Source organism: Sphaerodactylus townsendi, linkage group LG02 (genome assembly GCF_021028975.2).
Source record: "Sphaerodactylus townsendi isolate TG3544 linkage group LG02, MPM_Stown_v2.3, whole genome shotgun sequence".
NCBI lineage: Eukaryota > Metazoa > Chordata > Lepidosauria > Squamata > Sphaerodactylidae > Sphaerodactylus > Sphaerodactylus townsendi.
Genome location: NC_059426.1, coordinates 89,936,870 through 89,958,136, shown reverse-complemented (window position 1 = coordinate 89,958,136; position 21,267 = coordinate 89,936,870). Strand labels below are relative to the sequence as shown.

The 21,267-nt window shown below is 49.1% G+C and overlaps 1 protein-coding gene across 1 annotated transcript; it reads left to right on the top strand.

Annotated features, from left to right (window-relative positions):
• The first annotated feature begins 10,446 nt into the window (after positions 1-10,446).
• EIF4G2 (eukaryotic translation initiation factor 4 gamma 2) lies at positions 10,447-17,844 on the top strand. Its single transcript, XM_048484577.1, has 8 exons — positions 10,447-10,805; positions 11,634-11,741; positions 12,388-12,453; positions 14,826-14,951; positions 15,820-15,922; positions 17,275-17,406; positions 17,495-17,561; positions 17,648-17,844. The coding sequence occupies exons 1-8, from the start codon at positions 10,447-10,449 to the stop codon at positions 17,827-17,829; spliced, it is 1,143 nt and encodes a 380-aa protein (XP_048340534.1). The 3' UTR covers positions 17,830-17,844.
• The last annotated feature ends 3,423 nt before the right edge of the window (positions 17,845-21,267 follow it).

Here is a 21,267-nt window from a genome sequence, read left to right as displayed (position 1 = left end):
TCACAAGTTTTAAAATATGTTTCTATTTATTTATTTATTTATTTATCTATCTATCTGGTGGTTTAATATGGATATTCATCTTATTAAGCTGTATTGGATCACATACCCTGTTTCCCCGAAAATAAGACATCCCCTGAAAACAAGACGTAGTAGAGGTTTTGCTGAAGTGTTAAATATAAAGGATCCCCCGAAAGTAAGACGTAGCAAAGTTTTTGTTTGGAAGCATGCCCGTTGAACAGAACACCAGAGCATGCAGCTGTGGAGCGGAAAAATAAGACATCCCCTGAAAATAAGATATAGCGCATCTTTGGGAGCAAAAATTAATATAAGACACTCTCTTATTTTCGGGGAAACACGGTATTTATACTGCTGGGGATTGTTGTTATATTTGTCTTACTGTTCAATATATGGTTATTTAAAATGTCTTTAAATTGCATGTTTTTCTTTTTGTGTTAATTATGCAGATTTGGATCAGATAGATTGTTCTTTTTGTAGCTAATTTCCTGCTCTGATCTTCTTTTTGGTTGTGGTCACTTTAGTGTTCCAGAGCTGCCTGTAGATCAGAAACAGGTCACTTTTAACATTTTGCGCCCTTTCATGATCCAACAGCAGCACGGAGGGCTGCTGAAATGCCACTGGCATAACCTGAGATGTCCCTATAGTGATTTGGGAGGACCCTGCACAGCAACTCCTTGCCCTTCCATCATTACCACTCCAGAAACTAGTTGTCTGCTGCAGAAGATTTCATGCTACCAGTGCAGCATCAGAAGGGCCCCACTGTGCCCTTTGCCTCTTCCCTTGTTGCCTTACAAATAGAATGCTTTTGAAAATTACAAATGGGCAGCTTGTTTCTAAATGGCACTTAGATCTTGTTTACCAGTCTCAGAGACTATAGTTTAAAATAACTGGCTTGAATTTATTGATTTAAAAAGCAGCCAGTACCGAACATCTAAAATGACCAATTCCAGTGTTTGAAGTCTGTTATGCCATCTGTTCTAAGACACATTAATTGTAATACCAAATGGGGAAAGTGGGTTGTGCTATTTAATGGCAAGAGAAGTGCACTCTGCATATGCTCCAAAATGCTTTAATTTTGCAGATTCCAGTGATGAGCCTCCAAGATATTCCAACACCCCAAATAAGCCCTGACTCAGATATAACTCAGCAACGAAACATTCCTTGTCAAAAGTGGTCTGCTGTCCATAAAGAGCAGATGGTTAAAGGGAAAAAGTGACATATAGCCAGCCAGTACAGACTGCCACAGTGGTTAAGAAGGCCCAGCAAAGACTGTACTATCTGAGACTTTTAAGGAAACAACAACTGAATGGAAAACTCCTGGTGTCCTTTTACCGCTGTGCTATAGAGAGTGTCTTAACCTACTGCATCTGTGTATGGTTCTCCAGTTGCACAGTGGCAGATAGGAAGGCACTTCAAAGGGTGATCACTACTGCACAGAGGATTATCGGCTGCCCTCTCCCCTCCTTGGAAGAACTCTATAATTCCCAAAGCCTAAAAAAAGCCCAAAATATCTTGAGAGACCCTCTCATCCAGCACACTCTCTTTTTGAACTGTTACCATCCGGCAGACGATACAGGTCTATCAAAACTAGGACAAAGAGGCTTAGAGACCGCTTCTACTCTAGAGCTGTGGCTATGCTAAACTCTGCGGCTTCGTGTTGATGTGTTTGGGGCTGTGTAGGGATGGGTGGAGGAAGGGGAAAGTGAAGATGGGGTATGAGTCTGAAATTGTGTACATTGAGGAATGCTGCTGTAAATTTCGTTGTGCATGCACAATGACAATAAAATGCTTATGCTTATGCTTATTTAGGGTTACAAATTCAGTTTTTTCTGCCCCTCTCCTTTGACAGAAATTCAGGACATAAAACTTTTCCTGACATACAGATGCCATAGTTAAAAGTGTATAAGTATTGACAGAAAGAGAAGTTAGCAAATCCACTATAACTACATTGAAGTAATGCTTTAGCATTCTTATAGGTATTGAAGAACAAGGAGCTAATTCTAGCTCAGCTATCCTATTATCTTACACAGGTTTTTGTGAGGGAACCCATATATCTGTGAGGAAGGGTTAAACATAAGAAAGAGCCTGCTGGATCAGACCAGAGTCCATCTAGTCCAGCACTCTGCTACTCGCAGTGGCCCACCAGATGCCTTCGGGAGCTTACATGCAGGATGTGAAAGCAATGGCCTTCTGCTGCTGCTGATCCCGAGCACCTGGTCTGCTAAGGTATTTGCAATCTCAGATCAAGGAGGATCAAGATTGGTAGCCATAGATCGACTTCTCCTCCATAAATCTGTCCAAGCCCCTTTTAAAGCTATCCAGGTTAGTGGCCATCACCGTCTCCTGTGGCAGCATATTCCAAACACCAATCACGTGTTGTGTGAAGAAATGTTTTCTTTTATTAGTCCTAATTCTTTCCCCCAGCATTTTCAATGAATGCCTCCTGGTTCTAGTATTGTGAGAAAGAGAGAAAAAATTCTCTCTGTCAACATTTTCTACCCCATGCATAATTTTATAGACTTCAATCATATCCCCCCTCAGACGTCTCCTCTCCAAACTAAAGAGTCCCAAACGCTGTAGCCTCTCCTCATAAGGAAGGTGTTCCAATCCCTCAATCATCTTCATTGCCCTTCTCTGCACCTTTTCTATCTCTTTGATATCTTTTTTGAGATGTGGCGACCTGAACTGAACACGGTACTCCAAGTGCAGTCGCACCACTGCTTTATATAAGGGCATGACAATCCTTGCAGTTTTATTCTCGATTCCTTTCCTAATTATCCCCAGCATAGACTTTGCCTTTTTCACAGCAGCCATGCACTGAGTTGACATTCCCATGAAACTATCAACTAAGACGCCCAAATCCCTTTCCTGGTCTGTGACTGATAGCACTGACCCCTGTAGCATGTATGTGAAGTTTGGATTTTTTTGCCCCATGTGCATCACTTTACATTTTGATACATTGAACTGCATTTGCCATTTCTTAGCCCACTCACCTAATGTATAAAGGTCTGCTTGGAGCTCTTCGCAATCCTTTGCAGTTCTCACCACCCTACATAATTTGGTATCATCCACAAACTTGGCCACCACACTATCTACCCCTACTTCCAGGTCATTTATGAATAGGTTAAAGAGCACTGGTCCCAAATAGCTTCAAGAATGATGTGTGTGAATAATTGAATAATGTGAATAATTGGGAGCTGGGGGGGGGGGGCGGTCGTCTGATGGTTGAATCCCCATAATACTGATAAACATTGACATTTGTGGTAAGGGAATCTGGATGGTTGAGGCTGCCCTGCTGAGTCATTCAAGCAGTTTAGCATTGTGGAAGTACTTTGCATGTTAAATAAGTGAGTCATTTAATCAGGTACATAAATATCTTCTAAATTACTTGGCTGTTTTGTTTTTGATAATGTAGATAGATAATTAAAACTTATATTGCTACGAAAAACTCTTCACATTGCATTTGTTTAGGAATTACTATCCTTACAATAGAATTAGCTTGTGGGCAAGTGAAATGAAAGTTGGATCCAAAAAATAAAAAAGAGCTATCGCTCTTCTGTTTCAGTGGATAACAAATTGGATGTTGTTTTTACTGTCCTTAAATTGGGACAAACTAAAAACCAGTGTTGTTTGAGGCAGCTGAGACTTCCCTCCCCAAGTAAGAAGAGTGCTGATAGAGCAGACCAGTGGTCCATCTAGTCCAGCAACCTGTCTCATACAGTGACTAGTCAGTTATTCTGGAGAACTAACAACAGGGCATAGAGACAAAGGCCTTCCCCTGTTGTTACCTCCTGTCAGTGGGATTCAGTGGTTTACTGCCTCTGAACTTGGAGGTTCTTTTTAGTCAGCCAGTGATAAACCTATCCTCTATTAGTGTATCTGATCCCCTTACAAAGCCTGTGGTCACCATTATATCCTCTGGCAGTAAATTACACATTTTTATCACTTTCTGTGTAAAGTAGTATTTCTTTTTGTCCATCCTAAATCAGTTTCATGGGATATCCTCAAGTGCTATTATTTGGGGAGAGAAAGAAGTTCTGTTTGTCAACTCTCCACCCAATGCATAATTTTATAAACATTTATCAAGTCCTCCCTTAGTCATCTCTTTTATAAACTATAATGTCCTAAACTCCTTTCCTTACAGGCAAGTGCTCCAGCCTCCTCTTCCATTCTTTTTCCACCTCCGCAATATCCTTTTTGACATATGGTGATCAGAAGAACTGCACATAATATTCCAAATGAGGCCAAACTATAGATCTATACATGGGCATTATAATATCAGCTGTTTTATTTTATACTCCTTTACTAATAATCTCTAACATAGAGTTTGCCTTTTTCACTACTGTTGCACACAAGGTAACTAGTGCCCCTCCTCTCTTTCTCTTCTCTGTTTCTTTTTCTCTCTTTTTTCCTGTCGTTTATCTTTATTTTGTAGGCTGCCACCAAGAATAATTTTTTTAAAAAACTCTCTTTTATTTCTCTTTTATTTTATTATTTTCTTGGTAGTGTGTATGAGATGTAAGGCAAACAGATGGCATTTGTGGTACTAAGGAAAATCAGATGGGAGTACCAATATTTCATTGAACCAAAATAAGGTTTTACTTATAACTGGTAGGTAACTTCAAGGTTCCAAACAAAATTATTTACAAAAATTAAAATAAAATCTAATGGAGGCACCAAATACTTTAAATAACCTCCAATCAGCATAAAGTCATTCTGACCCTTTTCACTTCTTTTCTCTCTATTCCTTATACTGTTCTCTCGGACTAGAATTTAACCTTTTCACTCTTACAATGAAACTATGGCCCTTTCCGCACAGGCGGAATATGGCGCTCTGGGTATGGCAAAAACGTACGGCGCCCTTCCAGGGAGCCATTTTCATTAATAGGCGCAGCTGCCGTTCAAGCAGCCACGCCACCGATCGGCACTGAAGTCAAGCTGTCCAACCTCGCTTCCCCAGCGAGGTTTTTGGAAAACGGTGGCTTGGAGCCGCTGCCGTGCGAACGGCAGCAGCTCCAAGGCGCCTTCCCTCCCCCCATGTCCGGGCAATTTTCTAAAATCCCAGGTTGAGGAAAATAAAACGGGGCAAACTCATTTGGGGGACGGGAGCTGTGTGAAGTCCCCCCCCAAAATGGTTTGTATTGCATCCGATACCCATGACTTTGGGCCTGTGTGGAATTTAACAGTGTTTAAATGACAGTGAGTGACTACTATAAGAGAAGACTTTGAACTGAAGCTATGAAGGAAAAAGAAATGTAGGCTTCTGCCTGTCAATAATGGGTCATCCCGAAAGCTTTAATGCTAGTGAAGTGGAAACACATATAATAATGATAATAGAGCCCAATCCAGTTTGCAGATAATAGAGCCCTATCCAGTTTGCAAAGGTGACTTTGCCTTTGCCAACACATGAAGTATGTGTATTTATTTATTTACTATTTTTATAGTCCACCTTTCTCATTTTGAATCAAGGTGGATTACGCAATGTAAATCAATGTATGACTAAACTGAGATTCAAGATTCTCCATTCTGGACAGATGCTATGCTTTCTATGTTTTTCACTCACATACCCTCTGGCAACCCATTTCCCTGGAACTGTACTCCCATATATGTTTGTAATTAATACAGTTGCTATTATTTCAGATTTATCTGTTGCTACTGCAAATAAATGGCCCAATAATGGGATTAAAACAGTCAAAACTCAAAAGATAAAAAGAACTCAATACTTAGTTAACATAAACACTACATTGCATATACATTAAAAATTTTACATTTAATTTATTAACACTTGAAATCTTTAATATGTTTTAATATTTATTTTAAAAACACAATAGATGTTCAATGCCACCCTGTTTTGAGGCATTTGGTTTTTTGAAAGCAGGTTCAACTGATGCAATATTAAATCTGGAACTCAGGGCAATGATCCTCCCTCCATTTTGTCCACACACCACTACAAGGTAGGTAAGGTACAAGACACAGTGGAGACTGGATTCCTAGTACCTTGATTGGTACTTTAATAACTACCACACAAAATTGCCCCCATTACCCACTTTAAAACAGAATTAGAATAATTAAATCTTGATCTCCAAGCCAAGGTTCAAATCATGACATATAAATCATGTTGTTCTGATTACCTACCTAGTGCTATTGTAACCCTTATGTTAAGAATGGGATGACCCAGAAAGGGGTGGAGTCTGAAAGAAGCAGAAGGCTGCAGAACTCATGAGGTTGGGGGAAGGAAGGCTACCAGGCTGGGACCTGGATATATTGTTATAAGCTCTTAAAACCTTGTTTAAGGTAACTGCGATGTTGTTGGGAACTAGTGGGAAGGGAGTTGTTTATTTTTGCTATATTGTAAATGTTAGAATTTATTGTTTCAGGGCTTTTTGTGTATGTAATTGGTGAGAGTTCTTTTGGGGACCTTCATCATCTTGAATCCAGTTCACCAAGCCTCTGGAGTCTTCATGAGCCAACCACCAGCAGGAAGAATGGACTTGGCATTATCAGACTGTAATTAGAAGGACTTGGAATGAAACTTGAACAGGACCTTGAAGTGTTAGGTTAAATGTTAATATTTGATAAGTGTCATATGTTAAGGAAAAGTAAACCATTTTGTTAAAAATTTTGTTGTTGCAAACTCCTTCCAAGATCTGCCCCACAGAACCCACAAGCAGAGGTTACACTATAACAGCACATTGGTGATCCTTTACTCAGAATTACCAGTATCATGGCATGACGGCTGGTTATTGTCATGCAACCGCAGCTTTTTTAATGCGGCAGAATGCTCATCGCTATTTACAAGAGGTTCTTTTAAAGACAACCTTTCATTTTTTAATTTTCAGAAGAGTCACTGCAGTGTTCGCAGGCACCCTGCCAGCTCCTATCCAGTTTGCAAAGGTGACTTGCCTTTGCCAACCCAACAGGAGACGGGGGAATGTTTGCAGGCACAGGGAGGCTCTGGGGGTGCCAGCAAACATCCCCTGCCCACAGTCTGGTTTGAAAAGGTGAATTGCCTTGGAATATGAGAAACATCAACTGGCTCCCATCTGGTTTGCAAAGCTCTCACCCCCCCCCCCTCACACAGGCACCAAGTCCACATTGTGCTTTTTTTGCTGGATTGTTCCCACGCTCTTTCACTTCTTTGCTTCTGCCACAGCTGAGTTGTGCTCAGGGCTGCTCTAGTGGCAAGCCTCACACAAGGATCACCATTTCTACCATTACAGAATTTTTCCTGCATGCTCCCCAATGCTCTGCTACATACCCCTGGGGATATACATACCTTAGGTTGGGAACCAGTGCTCTGGGATATTGTGCAACCTTCTCCAGTTGATAACTATATGAAGGAGGAATGACTGCGTAAGTAGCTTTGTGTATTACCATAAGTGTTGTCAAATTTCTTCCAAGTTATGGCAACCCAATGAATTAATGGCCAACAAAACATCATTAACAGGCTTTCCATCTATGGTTTCTGAGCTACATAATGTTTCTTTTAAATTTATATTCCACCTCCTTGCTCTTACTAGGGCCACTAAGGCAGCTAACAATTTAATACATGCTAAAATTGCATTATAAGCCATTAATTAACCCTCCTCCCAAACATACCTCATTTCTTTTCAAAGAATAAAGTTAAAATACATAGAAAACAATTAAAATACATAGAAAACATGAAACATTGTCTGCGAAGGAGGGATCATTTGAGGGAATGCCAACAAAAAAGTATTTACCTGCTAGCTGCCTATTAAGTTACCTGTTAAGATGGTAACAAGGGGACAGATGAATTTCTCTGGGGCGAGAGTTCCAGAGCTTTGTCCCGTGACTGAAAAGGTGCTCTCCTGGGTTGCCATCCACCTATTCTTAGAATCTCTTTGATTATGTGTTCCTGCATTGCAGGGGGTTGGACTTGATGGCCCCTGGTTCTCTTCCAACTCTATGATTCTATGACCCAAAGCAGAGCATCCAAAGATGACTGTAACTGCTGGATAGGTTCATAAGGAATTAGGCAGTTTTTCAAGTATGTCAGCCCCAAATGATATAGGGCTTTGAAGGTCAAGATCAGCATCTTGAATCAGAAGTCTGTGTATGTTAGCCAAGAACCGAGAAATATGGTCTCTATGATGACCCACTCCAGTCAATTTCTTAGCTGCATATTTGTATTTTGAATCCTAGATCCTTCTCTTTCAAGTGGTGGGAAGTTTCTGGAACATACTTTCAGTTCTCTTTAGATGGGGCAGAACTGAAAGCTGGTGATATGTCTGTTTATTTAAACATATACAAGTTGAGCATACAGAAACATGCGATCAGCCCATGCAGGTATTCTAAAGAAGCATTAGTTTTCCCAGAAGCAGTCAACCTGTCTCTGGAACTCTATGGTTCCTCGTCAGCTGGCTGCAAAAATGCATACAACTGTCTCCTCTGTTGGCTGCATTCATAATTCAAATTAGCTCCCACTGTAGCAAGCAGGTTATATTCTGTAGCTAGGCGACAGCAGCCATCAGAGTCCATCACTTCAGAAAGTGTCTTCTAGTCATCAAGAAAGTGTTTAGTCATTATAATATACCAAAGCTAGAGAAAAGTGTCATATTTTAAGGCTGCAAGGCTGTAACAGCTAGTTTACTCTCTTTAGAAACAAACACCGCAAAAGCAATTTTCTCTAAAACACCCAACTGCATAAGGGTAGGAAATTAAATCTGTTTGTTTTGCAATTCAATAAACTAATTGTTGTAGACATTTTAAAATTCATCTTCACTGGATCATATGAGCTATCTAGTCACTCAGTATTGCACAAGTGTGGTTGGATCAAAGTATGTATTGTGTAACTGTGGTTAGCATGCATATAGCAATGTGCTGGATTAAGAGAACAATACTATAATTAAAGGTAACCTTGAACTGAATCTGTTTTCCTTTTATTTAAATCTTTCAGTTTTCTTTCAGAGCTGTGAATATTGTGAAATATGCCCTAGTATGCTAACAGGCATACTTAGTGCACATTTTTTACCATCCTCGGCAGTTTTTCAAGATGTGATAATTCATTCCAAACATCTGAAACTAGAGCCTAGATCTCTTTTGAAATGCCTGTACTATGGAGGAGGTGGGTGGTTAATGGCATACAGTGATTTGAAGATTTTGTGCATAAGAGCATGCATAATCTCACTGAAATTACTGAAAAGAGTAATTCATTAGGGGTACTTGTCATCAGGAGTCATGTTACACATCTAGTAATAAAACGTAAGGACTAGGAGATTTGCTCCATGTCTGCATTACTAGTCATTGGATAGGAGGAATGTGAAATAGAACATGGGTGGCTTTTTAAAGTCACGAGAGTTGAATTCACGTTTTTTTAAATGTCCACTTAAAAACTAGCGTCCTATATCTTTGACTTTTCAGGATTCATGACTAAATCAGGTGTATAGCCAATTCACCGTCATGATCGCTGATTTTTTTCTAACTCAGCAGCTTTGTCCCTACATTACAACAAAATCAAGCAAGTCATGGAATACTTTTCCCAGAAAACCAGCTCAGGGTTATCGATTTAACATTGGAAGCAGGGAGACTGCGAGATCTGGGTATGCAGGAGTACCGCGTGAATTCTTTTGCGTGAGAGAAAGGGAAGCAGATGTCATTGTGATTCACGGGGAACAATTTTTTAGTGTCTGTTACTGGAATACACAATGATGGGCAACGAAAAGAAAGGATCTATCCAGCCTGCCCCAATTGACCTACTGCGCCATTTGCGCAGTCTACCATCCCAGACAAAATTGCTTCCTACGCGCACGAGAAGAGTTGCCTGTCTTTGTGAATAGGGTACTGCACTGCGGCGGTGCTTCCTATCAACCAACCTTACCTTCTCCCCCGCCTTAGATCTGTTCCCACCCCCTTTCTTCATTGTGATTGGTCAATCTGGCAGCCTCCCTATCGGTGATTGGTAGCCGGCATACTGAGGCGGGTCTAGTTGTGCGCCGTGTAATAAAGTTAGTGGGGCTGTCTCAGTACACACTGGAATCGGCGGCGAGTCGGTCCGATTTCTATGGAGGCGACGGAGGGAACCGTTCGGTGGCTCCGGTGGTGATTCGGAACCTCGTCTTGCCATTCTCGCTTTCCCCCCCTCCCTACCCCAGCCCCGATCCCCGGCTCCCTCTCCCCCCTCCCTTCTCTCGCCTCTCCCCAGCCCTCACCGCTGCCAGGTCCCTGGGACGCTGACGAGCCGGTAGGGAAGGTGAGGAGATCGTTGTTTTCGCCGTCATTTGAAGTGATGGGGTGGGGTAGCGTTGATGGCGGACGAGTTCTGCCGGTAGGAGGGATTCTTTCGGGCCTGGGAATTGGGGATGGAGAGTGAGTCAGGCTGTGGGGAACAGGCTGCCGATGGACAAAATGGCCGCTGCCTAAAACGGCCGCCATCTTGTCCTCATCAGTGCACGTTCACTGAGGCACAAAATGGCGGCTGCCGCCGGGACCGGGTTCTCTCGGGGGCGGTTTCTGGGAGAATGGCTGGGGCAGGGGGATGCTTGGGCTGGGCGTTTCGGGTATTCAGACAAAGTACAGCGTGGAGGCTGTGTGTCTTTCTGCCTTTACACGGGGGGCTCTAGCCGTTCCTTCCTCCGAGAATCCCCATTATGCTGCGGCCGAGGGGGTGACAGGGACGCCGCTCCCCCTTGTAAGGCTAGCACGAGCAGCCACGAGGCCCCGAAGCGTCGTTCCCAAGGAGAGGCGGCCGCCCGCCGGCAGGACTCTGGAGAACAAAGATCGGCCTCTCGACAATGCGGCGGATCCTGGAAGCGGGCGGTGCCCGAAAGGCTTAGGGGGAGGGCGGCGCTGGGCTGAGACACGATGCGAGCCGCAGTCGGGGCGGGGGGGGGGCTTTTGTTTGGTCGTGCCCATATTTCTCCTTGGCACGTGATTTCGAGATCAGGCCAGTGGGGAAGAATAGAGCCACGTGTGTTGGGGATGTGGCGGCGGCGCTCTGCGGCTTTAAGGCTTCAGTACGCTTCATTCTGAGTCAGCCCTGTTGAAGTAGATGAGGGTTCATCAACAGTGAAAGGATTGAGGCCCTAACGAAGTGCACGATTGTTAAACATGGTAATTAGAGAGGCCGACCTGAATATTACTACTTCCGCCTTAAGACTGAGAAAAAAGAGTCTTTGCACAATCTGTAATGGCCATGCTTTGCTCGACCGGAGCGGGTAGTTTTAATGTGTTCCTCCTTAGATGAAAGTGTACAGTGTTTTAGCTATAATTATGGTCTGGAGATCGTGGTTATTGGACATAAAACATAATTAGTTATAGTCCAGAAGGCTTGTTTGGGTTATCTTACAGGCCATAAACATATGAAGTTAAATTAATACAGACCCCAGTTACCTGTGTGGGTCACATAAATGGATTTATGTGTGGGTCCATGGATTTAACAAATATGACATTTTCACTTGTCTTAGACCTTTGAACTAACATCATGAGGAGGATATGGTTGGAAAGCAAATGGTTCACAACTTGTAAATAATGATACAGGGGCTAATAAAGTTGAATATTTAAATTGCTGGAAAGAAACTGATAATACTGATTGTGACTCTTAAGTGATTCTAGTTGCATTTTTGCTGTCAAACACAGTATTCCTTATTGTCTCCTAGGTTTTGTTTTTCCCTATCCTGTCAATTTATTATTCTTTTGAAGATTCTTCGTTGTCAAGCCGCCAAAGTGGAGAGTGCGATTGCAGAAGGGGGTGCTTCTCGTTTCAGGTATCTCTTTAATGGAACTTCTAATTTCATAGTAAAATTGGTGACACAAAGCACTTAAATGGACAGTTCTGTCCTGTAATATAACAGCCCTCATCAGCTGTTAATGATGCAAAGGGGTCATGACCAATTTCATACAAACATGACATAGCAAGTTGTTGTGTGCTTATGCAGCTAATGACTGCAATGTGAAGCCTTGTGCAAATCAGTTGTAGGCAGATTTGAGCCAAGACTTCTTTTGACCTGCCCCCATGTTGTTGAAACCAGCTAATTCGAAGGGTGCTTGAGGTATGAGTAGCAAAGGTCAAGATCTATAGCCCACAGTGCAGACAAACAAATGGCTGCTGTACCTTGTGTATCAGAAAACATGATTGGCTCATACAGTGCAAGAACTCTTAAGGATTAGACTGTGAAAAATATTCTTTGATGTCCATCTTATTTTTAACTTTTAAGTTACAAAGTACAATGGAGGTCTGTGACATTTACTAGCCTATTCCCCCAAAAAACCCTTTGCCCACTGTATAGCATTTCTTGAACAATAAACACACAGCATCTTCCTTGCATGCTTTGTTAGTGTGCAGTGATTTTTTTATTTGCCCCAAGTAGTAACTACTTATTGGTTCCTCCCCTTATTTCTTTTTCTCAATAGTGCTTCTTCGGGCGGAGGAGGAGGTAGGGGTGCACCTCAGCACTATCCCAAGACTGCCGGCAACAGGTAAGTCTGTATAGAATTTTGGATACTAGATTGCATGAGAACCTAAAAACCCTGCTGGGTTAGATTGAAAGGTCCATCTAGTTCAGCGTTCTGTTTCTCAAGGGTAACCAGATGACTGTGTCTGGAAAGCTATGTGCACGTAACAGGCAACCGCCTTTTTGTGTTTTGGAACAATATTTTGGAACATAGATGTTCCACTTCTTTGCTATGACTAAGTACCTATGTATGAACTTATCACCCATGAATTTATTTGGTTTTATATTAAAGCAGTGTAGGCTGCATCTGGTGACACTGAATCCCATTAATTACATATTATACAAGAAGTGCTGTTTGTCTTAGACCTGCTGCCCATCATGCTTACTTTTTAAAATTACGGAGCATTCATTTCCAAGTTCTCAACAGCACTTATATATTTATAAACCTATGAGATCTAGTTTAGTTTAGCTTTTTCATGTAGGTAAAGTGTTCAAGTTCCTTGATAATTCTGATATTCTTTTCTGCATGTTTTCCAGCTGCTAGTTTGTTTTTCTTGTTTTTTTGAGATTTTAGATATTTGCACCCTCCGTTTCTCCCTAGTGGATGCTCAGATGAGCTTAAAGCGGGGTAGGTTAGTCTGGCCAAAGGTTACCCAGCAAATTTACATGGTACAGTACGGATTCAGGTGTGAGTCTCCCAGATTGTGTAGTCTGACATTCTAGCCACTTGACCATGCTGGCACTGTGTGCAAAAGAGAACTGCATGAAGTATTCCAAATATAATTAGGAAATATAAGAACGATTATGATTTGGTCAGTTCATTTGTGATCCAGTTCTTAAGAATCCTTAGCATGCAGTTTACTTTTTTCACTGTAGCTTCACACAGTTGATGTTTTGGTGAAAGCTGTCCATCACAGCCCCAAGATCTGTATGCTGGTTGATTAACAACAGTTCAGCATCCTGACATAAGTAATTTCCCCCCATTGTGGCTCATTTTATATTTAAGTTAAATCTATATCTCCATGTTGTCTCTTCATTCAGTTTGAAGAAGTTCTGGAGATTGAGCTTCTATCTCTTTTCCTTCAGTCCAAATGACTGTGCTCCTCTGTAGATCTGACCATTTTATCATTTCACTATTTATTTTGATTTCAGATTACTTTATGAATATATTAAATGGTATCAAACTGATTCCTATAAATCTGTATTATGAATTGAAGAGTTGATAGTTTGAGATATATAGGTTCTTATTTAATTTTAATTATTTGAAATAATTAAATCTTATCTTTCTCAATGGACTGAAAGTAACTAATAGTATTCCGTGGCAAAGAATGCACTAAAAACCATTATACAACAATAGATTGTTTAATTCAGGTAACCTGATAATTGAACTGGTATTAACAGCCATTTCAGACTTTGTTACCATAACTGTATGCGGGGGGCAGGGGCATACAAGCCTTTTGTGAAGACTGCAAATGATGGGACTCTTTCTGAACCAGTTCCTAAGTCCTGGGTCTGTTTGAGGAGAGGATGAAATGTTGATCTCTGGAAGAGTACCAGAAGTTGAATGGACTAGTGGAGTGCAATTAATGTTCATACTGATTTCCAGTCATTAAATTCTCATTGATTGGGGCATGGTAAGGATATCAGTTTTGTGAAATAGGTGACTTGTAGTGAACATTCAAACACTTCCTAACCTTACACTCAGGCCCTTTCCGCACGGGCCTTTTACAGCGCCCTGGGGACGGCAAAAACGCTGTCCCGGGGGAGCTGTTTGCAAGGGGGTGCAGCCGCTTCGCAACCGCACCGCCCTCACTCCTCCCCAGCAGCGTGAAGCCGCCATTTTCCCACAGCGTGAAGCCGCCATTTTTGAAAAGCAGCGGCTGGAAGGCGCCATCCCTCCCCCCTTGCCCAATCGACTTACCGTCCCTACGACCATCCGGCGCCTCACCGAGGCCTGGGGACACCCCCCCTGACCTGCAACTCTGGAGCGGTCGCGCAGGGCAGGGGGGCGTGTCCCCTGGCCTCGGCGACGCGCCGGACGGTCGCAGGGATGGTAAGTCGATCGGGCGATGGCGCAGCACGGCGCCGTCTTCTCGGTCGTTACGGGACCGTTGGTGTGAACAGTCCCGGGGGGGTTGGGTTGGCGTCATGTACGCTGACCCGACCCCCAGCGTGACCATGCAGAAGCGGCCTCAGATACTGTTCCAATTCTGGTATAGTGATGAGAGTGCTGGATGTAGTTAGGGTAAAAAGGAGGGGCAGAGAACGATGTAAGCCACTTTGATTCTCCCGTTTGGGGTAAAGGAATGGTATACTTAAAATATTTTCCAGTACTTTGAATTAATAAAGTAGCATTGTGTGGGTTCTAATCTCTGATTCTTGTATTCTAAAACAAAGCGAGTTCCTGGGGAAAACCCCAGGGCAAAACGCTCAGAAATGGATTCCTTCACGAAGCACTAGACGAGATGACGACTCCGCAAATGACAAAGAAAGACATGATGCAATCTTCAGGAAAGTGAGAGGGTAAGTTAAAAATACTAGAATTTTAATTAAAGCCACCATCTAAAATAAAATCCTTGCTAGAAGCCTACAGCCAAAAAAAATTGTGGATTAGTTAAAATCATTATGAGCAGTTCACTCTCTATACATACCTCATTCTTTGGCTCTGATACTCTCTTTGGGTATTGCTAATAATCTTACTGAAATGGGATGTAACTGTAAAGCCACAATTGACTGAATTTTAGATGAGACCTGCACAGATTTGGGACTTGCCATATTACATGCAACTCAGTGATTGATAACCCCCACTCCTGCTTGTTAGAAAGCAAAAACAGAAGGTGTTGTACGGGTTTGATATATGGCTGCATCAACAGAATCTCAACCACTGTTTCCAGAACTGCTAGATAACTTCATTTGTGCCAGCTATGCACAGTGCCCTGCCTGCTTTCCAATTTTGCTCTGCATCTATCTCAGGCTTCCTTTCTCTGTCTAATTTTACTTTCACATATCCTTTTCACTGTTTTGTGTCAGCTTGGCAACCTTAAAGTTTTCTGTCCATGGGCTTTCTTCCATCTGCCTCCGATGGAAGGCCTGAGAACGCTTCTGCCTGTTTTTGTGTGATGCTTTTATCCTAACCAGGTATATTTCCTGCAGATTGCATTCTGCTTAGTCTGTCTGTATCCAAACTTTTACCATTATAGAATTGATACCATGGAATACAATTAAAATGTGCTACAGTCTCTAAGGAAAAATTAAAAACATTAACTTGGAGCACCTGCGTTGAAAAATTGTAGTGTCTTAAGACCAACACAGGAAGATGCTATAATGTTAGTGAATAACCTGAATATTGAATTAAAGGAGTCTTACAGTATTTTTGTTTTGTTTCCTTTAGCATATTAAATAAGCTTACTCCTGAAAAGTTTGACAAGCTATGCCTTGAGCTCCTCAATGTGGGTGTAGAGTCTAAGCTCATCCTAAAGGGGATCATACTGCTGGTAAGGGAAAATATACTGAAAAACTTCTTAACTGTTCCAAGAATAATAACACTGTGATAGGATTTCTGTGTGATATGAGAAAATTTCCTGGGAGTGGTTACATTATTGGAATGAGCTGAATGCAGAGGTTAGTTTTATAACTTTGGTCTTGATGTCTTGGCACATTTCCGTTCATACTGCAAAATCAATCTTTAGGCCTATGCAGCAGTATTCAAGGTAATGCAGTATGTAAATGACAGGTTAGACTTGCCTTGGGGCTGAGATGTCTTAAAAGTTACTGGGCTCCTGAATATTGGAGGGGGACATAATTTTGTTGGTCTGTTAGACACTGGTTGAGTATATTCTTCTACATTGAGCATCTGTGTATTTGTAGAGGACTACAGTTATACCACTGCATCACAGCGGATACTTTTCTTGGGGGGGGGGGGGGTTGCCATCAAGTAGCAGCTTATGTCGATTCCAGTATGGTTTTCAAAGTAAGAGACATTCAGAGGTGGTTTGCCACACGCTGTCTTTGCGTAGCAATCCTGGTCTTCCTTAGTGGTCTCCCATCCAAATACTAATTAGGACTGTCCCTGCTTAGCTTTTGAGATCTGACAGATTGGGCTAGCATCATCTATCCAGATGAGGGCAGCTGATACTTACATGCTGATATATATATTCAGTAAAGTCATTGAGCTCTAAAACAGTTCAGTGTTGAAATACATTTAGGAGAAATTAATGATTGAGCAACATGATTTCTATGCAATTTTGTAATAACTTGCTGTCATTTTTAGTAACTGCTATTAAATGAAGATGGAGCAAGACTGAGAAGCTCTTCTAAGCAGCATTTATAAAGTATTTCTACTTCTACAGAGCATTAGCTGAATAGCAGTTTAACAAATTTCCAGATGTAAACTACCATTAAAATAATACTATGGAAATCATTAAATGAGTGAGCCTTTTCACCCTTCATTTTTATAAAATGTATCTGCTTGTTCACATTAAGGGAGTTTTTTCTTGCCATAGACTACTGGCATTTACAGTTCAGGCATTTAAGTGCACAAAGGGAGCGATTGGGTCAATGTAGAACATCTCCTTTGCATGGAGAATGTCTTGGGTTCATTCTCCAGTTTTAAAAGCATCAGGAGGAGGTAATGTGAAAGATTTCTGCCTAAGATGCCAAAGAACTGCACATTATCTGATATAAAGAAACATGCTCATGAGTTCAAAATCACTTGTAGTGTTAGAACAGAACATAGATCCTTTCTGAAAACAGAAGTTTTGACCTTGCTAATTTAAAATGTGGTATTTTCCAAAAGGTTGGGTACATTTTGTTTCTTCTAATAATATCTGCAAATTCTCCTCTTTAGATCGTAGACAAAGCCCTTGAAGAGCCAAAATATAGCTCGCTATATGCTCAACTATGTCTGCGACTGGCAGAAGATGCACCCAACTTTGATGGCCCATCAGCAGAGAGTCATCCAGGACAGAAGCAAAGCACAGTGAGTGTGCAAGCCTTGCTCTGAAGCTACTATGCTTATGAGCATTGCAGAAAGGTACCGTTTTAATCAGCTGTCTCCTCCTTCCTAGACATTCAGACGCCTCTTAATTTCTAAACTTCAGGATGAATTTGAAAACCGCACCAGAAATGTTGATAGTAAGGCTTTGATTTCTTTTACAATTAAATTATAGTTCAGTTCCGTGTCACACAAAGTAACAAATGTTTGTTTTTCTTGTGCATAGTCTATGATAAGCATGACGGCCCCCTCCTCCCCGAGGAGGAGGAACAGAGAGCCATTGCTAAGATCAAGATGCTGGGAAACATCAAATTCATTGGAGAACTTGGCAAGCTTGATCTTATTCATGAATCTATCCTTCATAAGTGCATCAAAACAGTAAGTGGGGGGTTTTTTGGCTTCATATAACTTACAGAAGTACTTCTCTTAAGTCAATAAGTCTTGTTACTACTTGATAACTTGTACCATAAATTGAATCTGTCAGTAAAGATGGTAAATGAATTAAATACAGAAAGTTGTTTAGACTGCCAGTTTTCAAACTTTTGAATTCAGGATTCTTTTCCATATACAATATCTTCAGCAGATGAGCCACTGTGGACACTGCAGAATCATGTTCCAGTGTGCACGCGGTTCAGGCAGTTCATTTTGTCAGGCCTGTTGGATTACACTGTATATTGCCCTATGTCAGTGGTGGCGAACCTTTGGCACTCCAGATGTTAAGAACTACAATTCCCATCAGCCCCTGCCAGCATAGCCAATTGGCCATGCTGGCTGGGGCTGATGGGAATTGTAGTCCATAACATCTGGAGTGCCAAAGGTTCACCCCCCCCCCCCCCCACCCCCCCCCCCCCCCACCCCCCCCCCCCCCCACCCCCCCCCCCCCCCACCCCCCCCCCCCCCCACCCCCCCCCCCCCCCACCCCCCCCCCCCCCCACCCCCCCCCCCCCCCACCCCCCCCCCCCCCCACCCCCCCCCCCCCCCACCCCCCCCCCCCCCCACCCCCCCCCCCCCCCACCCCCCCCCCCCCCCACCCCCCCCCCCCCCCACCCCCCCCCCCCCCCACCCCCCCCCCCCCCCACCCCCCCCCCCCCCCACCCCCCCCCCCCCCCACCCCCCCCCCCCCCCACCCCCCCCCCCCCCCACCCCCCCCCCCCCCCACCCCCCCCCCCCCCCACCCCCCCCCCCCCCCACCCCCCCCCCCCCCCACCCCCCCCCCCCCCCACCCCCCCCCCCCCCCACCCCCCCCCCCCCCCACCCCCCCCCCCCCCCACCCCCCCCCCCCCCCACCCCCCCCCCCCCCCACCCCCCCCCCCCCCCACCCCCCCCCCCCCCCACCCCCCCCCCCCCCCACCCCCCCCCCCCCCCACCCCCCCCCCCCCCCACCCCCCCCCCCCCCCACCCCCCCCCCCCCCCACCCCCCCCCCCCCCCACCCCCCCCCCCCCCCACCCCCCCCCCCCCCCACCCCCCCCCCCCCCCACCCCCCCCCCCCCCCACCCCCCCCCCCCCCCACCCCCCCCCCCCCCCACCCCCCCCCCCCCCCACCCCCCCCCCCCCCCACCCCCCCCCCCCCCCACCCCCCCCCCCCCCCACCCCCCCCCCCCCCCACCCCCCCCCCCCCCCACCCCCCCCCCCCCCCACCCCCCCCCCCCCCCACCCCCCCCCCCCCCCACCCCCCCCCCCCCCCACCCCCCCCCCCCCCCACCCCCCCCCCCCCCCACCCCCCCCCCCCCCCACCCCCCCCCCCCCCCACCCCCCCCCCCCCCCACCCCCCCCCCCCCCCACCCCCCCCCCCCCCCACCCCCCCCCCCCCCCACCCCCCCCCCCCCCCACCCCCCCCCCCCCCCACCCCCCCCCCCCCCCACCCCCCCCCCCCCCCACCCCCCCCCCCCCCCACCCCCCCCCCCCCCCACCCCCCCCCCCCCCCACCCCCCCCCCCCCCCACCCCCCCCCCCCCCCACCCCCCCCCCCCCCCACCCCCCCCCCCCCCCACCCCCCCCCCCCCCCACCCCCCCCCCCCCCCACCCCCCCCCCCCCCCACCCCCCCCCCCCCCCACCCCCCCCCCCCCCCACCCCCCCCCCCCCCCACCCCCCCCCCCCCCCACCCCCCCCCCCCCCCACCCCCCCCCCCCCCCACCCCCCCCCCCCCCCACCCCCCCCCCCCCCCACCCCCCCCCCCCCCCACCCCCCCCCCCCCCCACCCCCCCCCCCCCCCACCCCCCCCCCCCCCCACCCCCCCCCCCCCCCACCCCCCCCCCCCCCCACCCCCCCCCCCCCCCACCCCCCCCCCCCCCCACCCCCCCCCCCCCCCACCCCCCCCCCCCCCCACCCCCCCCCCCCCCCACCCCCCCCCCCCCCCACCCCCCCCCCCCCCCACCCCCCCCCCCCCCCACCCCCCCCCCCCCCCACCCCCCCCCCCCCCCACCCCCCCCCCCCCCCACCCCCCCCCCCCCCCACCCCCCCCCCCCCCCACCCCCCCCCCCCCCCACCCCCCCCCCCCCCCACCCCCCCCCCCCCCCACCCCCCCCCCCCCCCACCCCCCCCCCCCCCCACCCCCCCCCCCCCCCACCCCCCCCCCCCCCCACCCCCCCCCCCCCCCACCCCCCCCCCCCCCCACCCCCCCCCCCCCCCACCCCCCCCCCCCCCCACCCCCCCCCCCCCCCACCCCCCCCCCCCCCCACCCCCCCCCCCCCCCACCCCCCCCCCCCCCCACCCCCCCCCCCCCCCACCCCCCCCCCCCCCCACCCCCCCCCCCCCCCACCCCCCCCCCCCCCCACCCCCCCCCCCCCCCACCCCCCCCCCCCCCCACCCCCCCCCCCCCCCACCCCCCCCCCCCCCCACCCCCCCCCCCCCCCACCCCCCCCCCCCCCCACCCCCCCCCCCCCCCACCCCCCCCCCCCCCCACCCCCCCCCCCCCCCACCCCCCCCCCCCCCCACCCCCCCCCCCCCCCACCCCCCCCCCCCCCCACCCCCCCCCCCCCCCACCCCCCCCCCCCCCCACCCCCCCCCCCCCCCACCCCCCCCCCCCCCCACCCCCCCCCCCCCCCACCCCCCCCCCCCCCCACCCCCCCCCCCCCCCACCCCCCCCCCCCCCCACCCCCCCCCCCCCCCACCCCCCCCCCCCCCCACCCCCCCCCCCCCCCACCCCCCCCCCCCCCCACCCCCCCCCCCCCCCACCCCCCCCCCCCCCCACCCCCCCCCCCCCCCACCCCCCCCCCCCCCCACCCCCCCCCCCCCCCACCCCCCCCCCCCCCCACCCCCCCCCCCCCCCACCCCCCCCCCCCCCCACCCCCCCCCCCCCCCACCCCCCCCCCCCCCCACCCCCCCCCCCCCCCACCCCCCCCCCCCCCCACCCCCCCCCCCCCCCACCCCCCCCCCCCCCCACCCCCCCCCCCCCCCACCCCCCCCCCCCCCCACCCCCCCCCCCCCCCACCCCCCCCCCCCCCCACCCCCCCCCCCCCCCACCCCCCCCCCCCCCCACCCCCCCCCCCCCCCACCCCCCCCCCCCCCCACCCCCCCCCCCCCCCACCCCCCCCCCCCCCCACCCCCCCCCCCCCCCACCCCCCCCCCCCCCCACCCCCCCCCCCCCCCACCCCCCCCCCCCCCCACCCCCCCCCCCCCCCACCCCCCCCCCCCCCCACCCCCCCCCCCCCCCACCCCCCCCCCCCCCCACCCCCCCCCCCCCCCACCCCCCCCCCCCCCCACCCCCCCCCCCCCCCACCCCCCCCCCCCCCCACCCCCCCCCCCCCCCACCCCCCCCCCCCCCCACCCCCCCCCCCCCCCACCCCCCCCCCCCCCCACCCCCCCCCCCCCCCACCCCCCCCCCCCCCCACCCCCCCCCCCCCCCA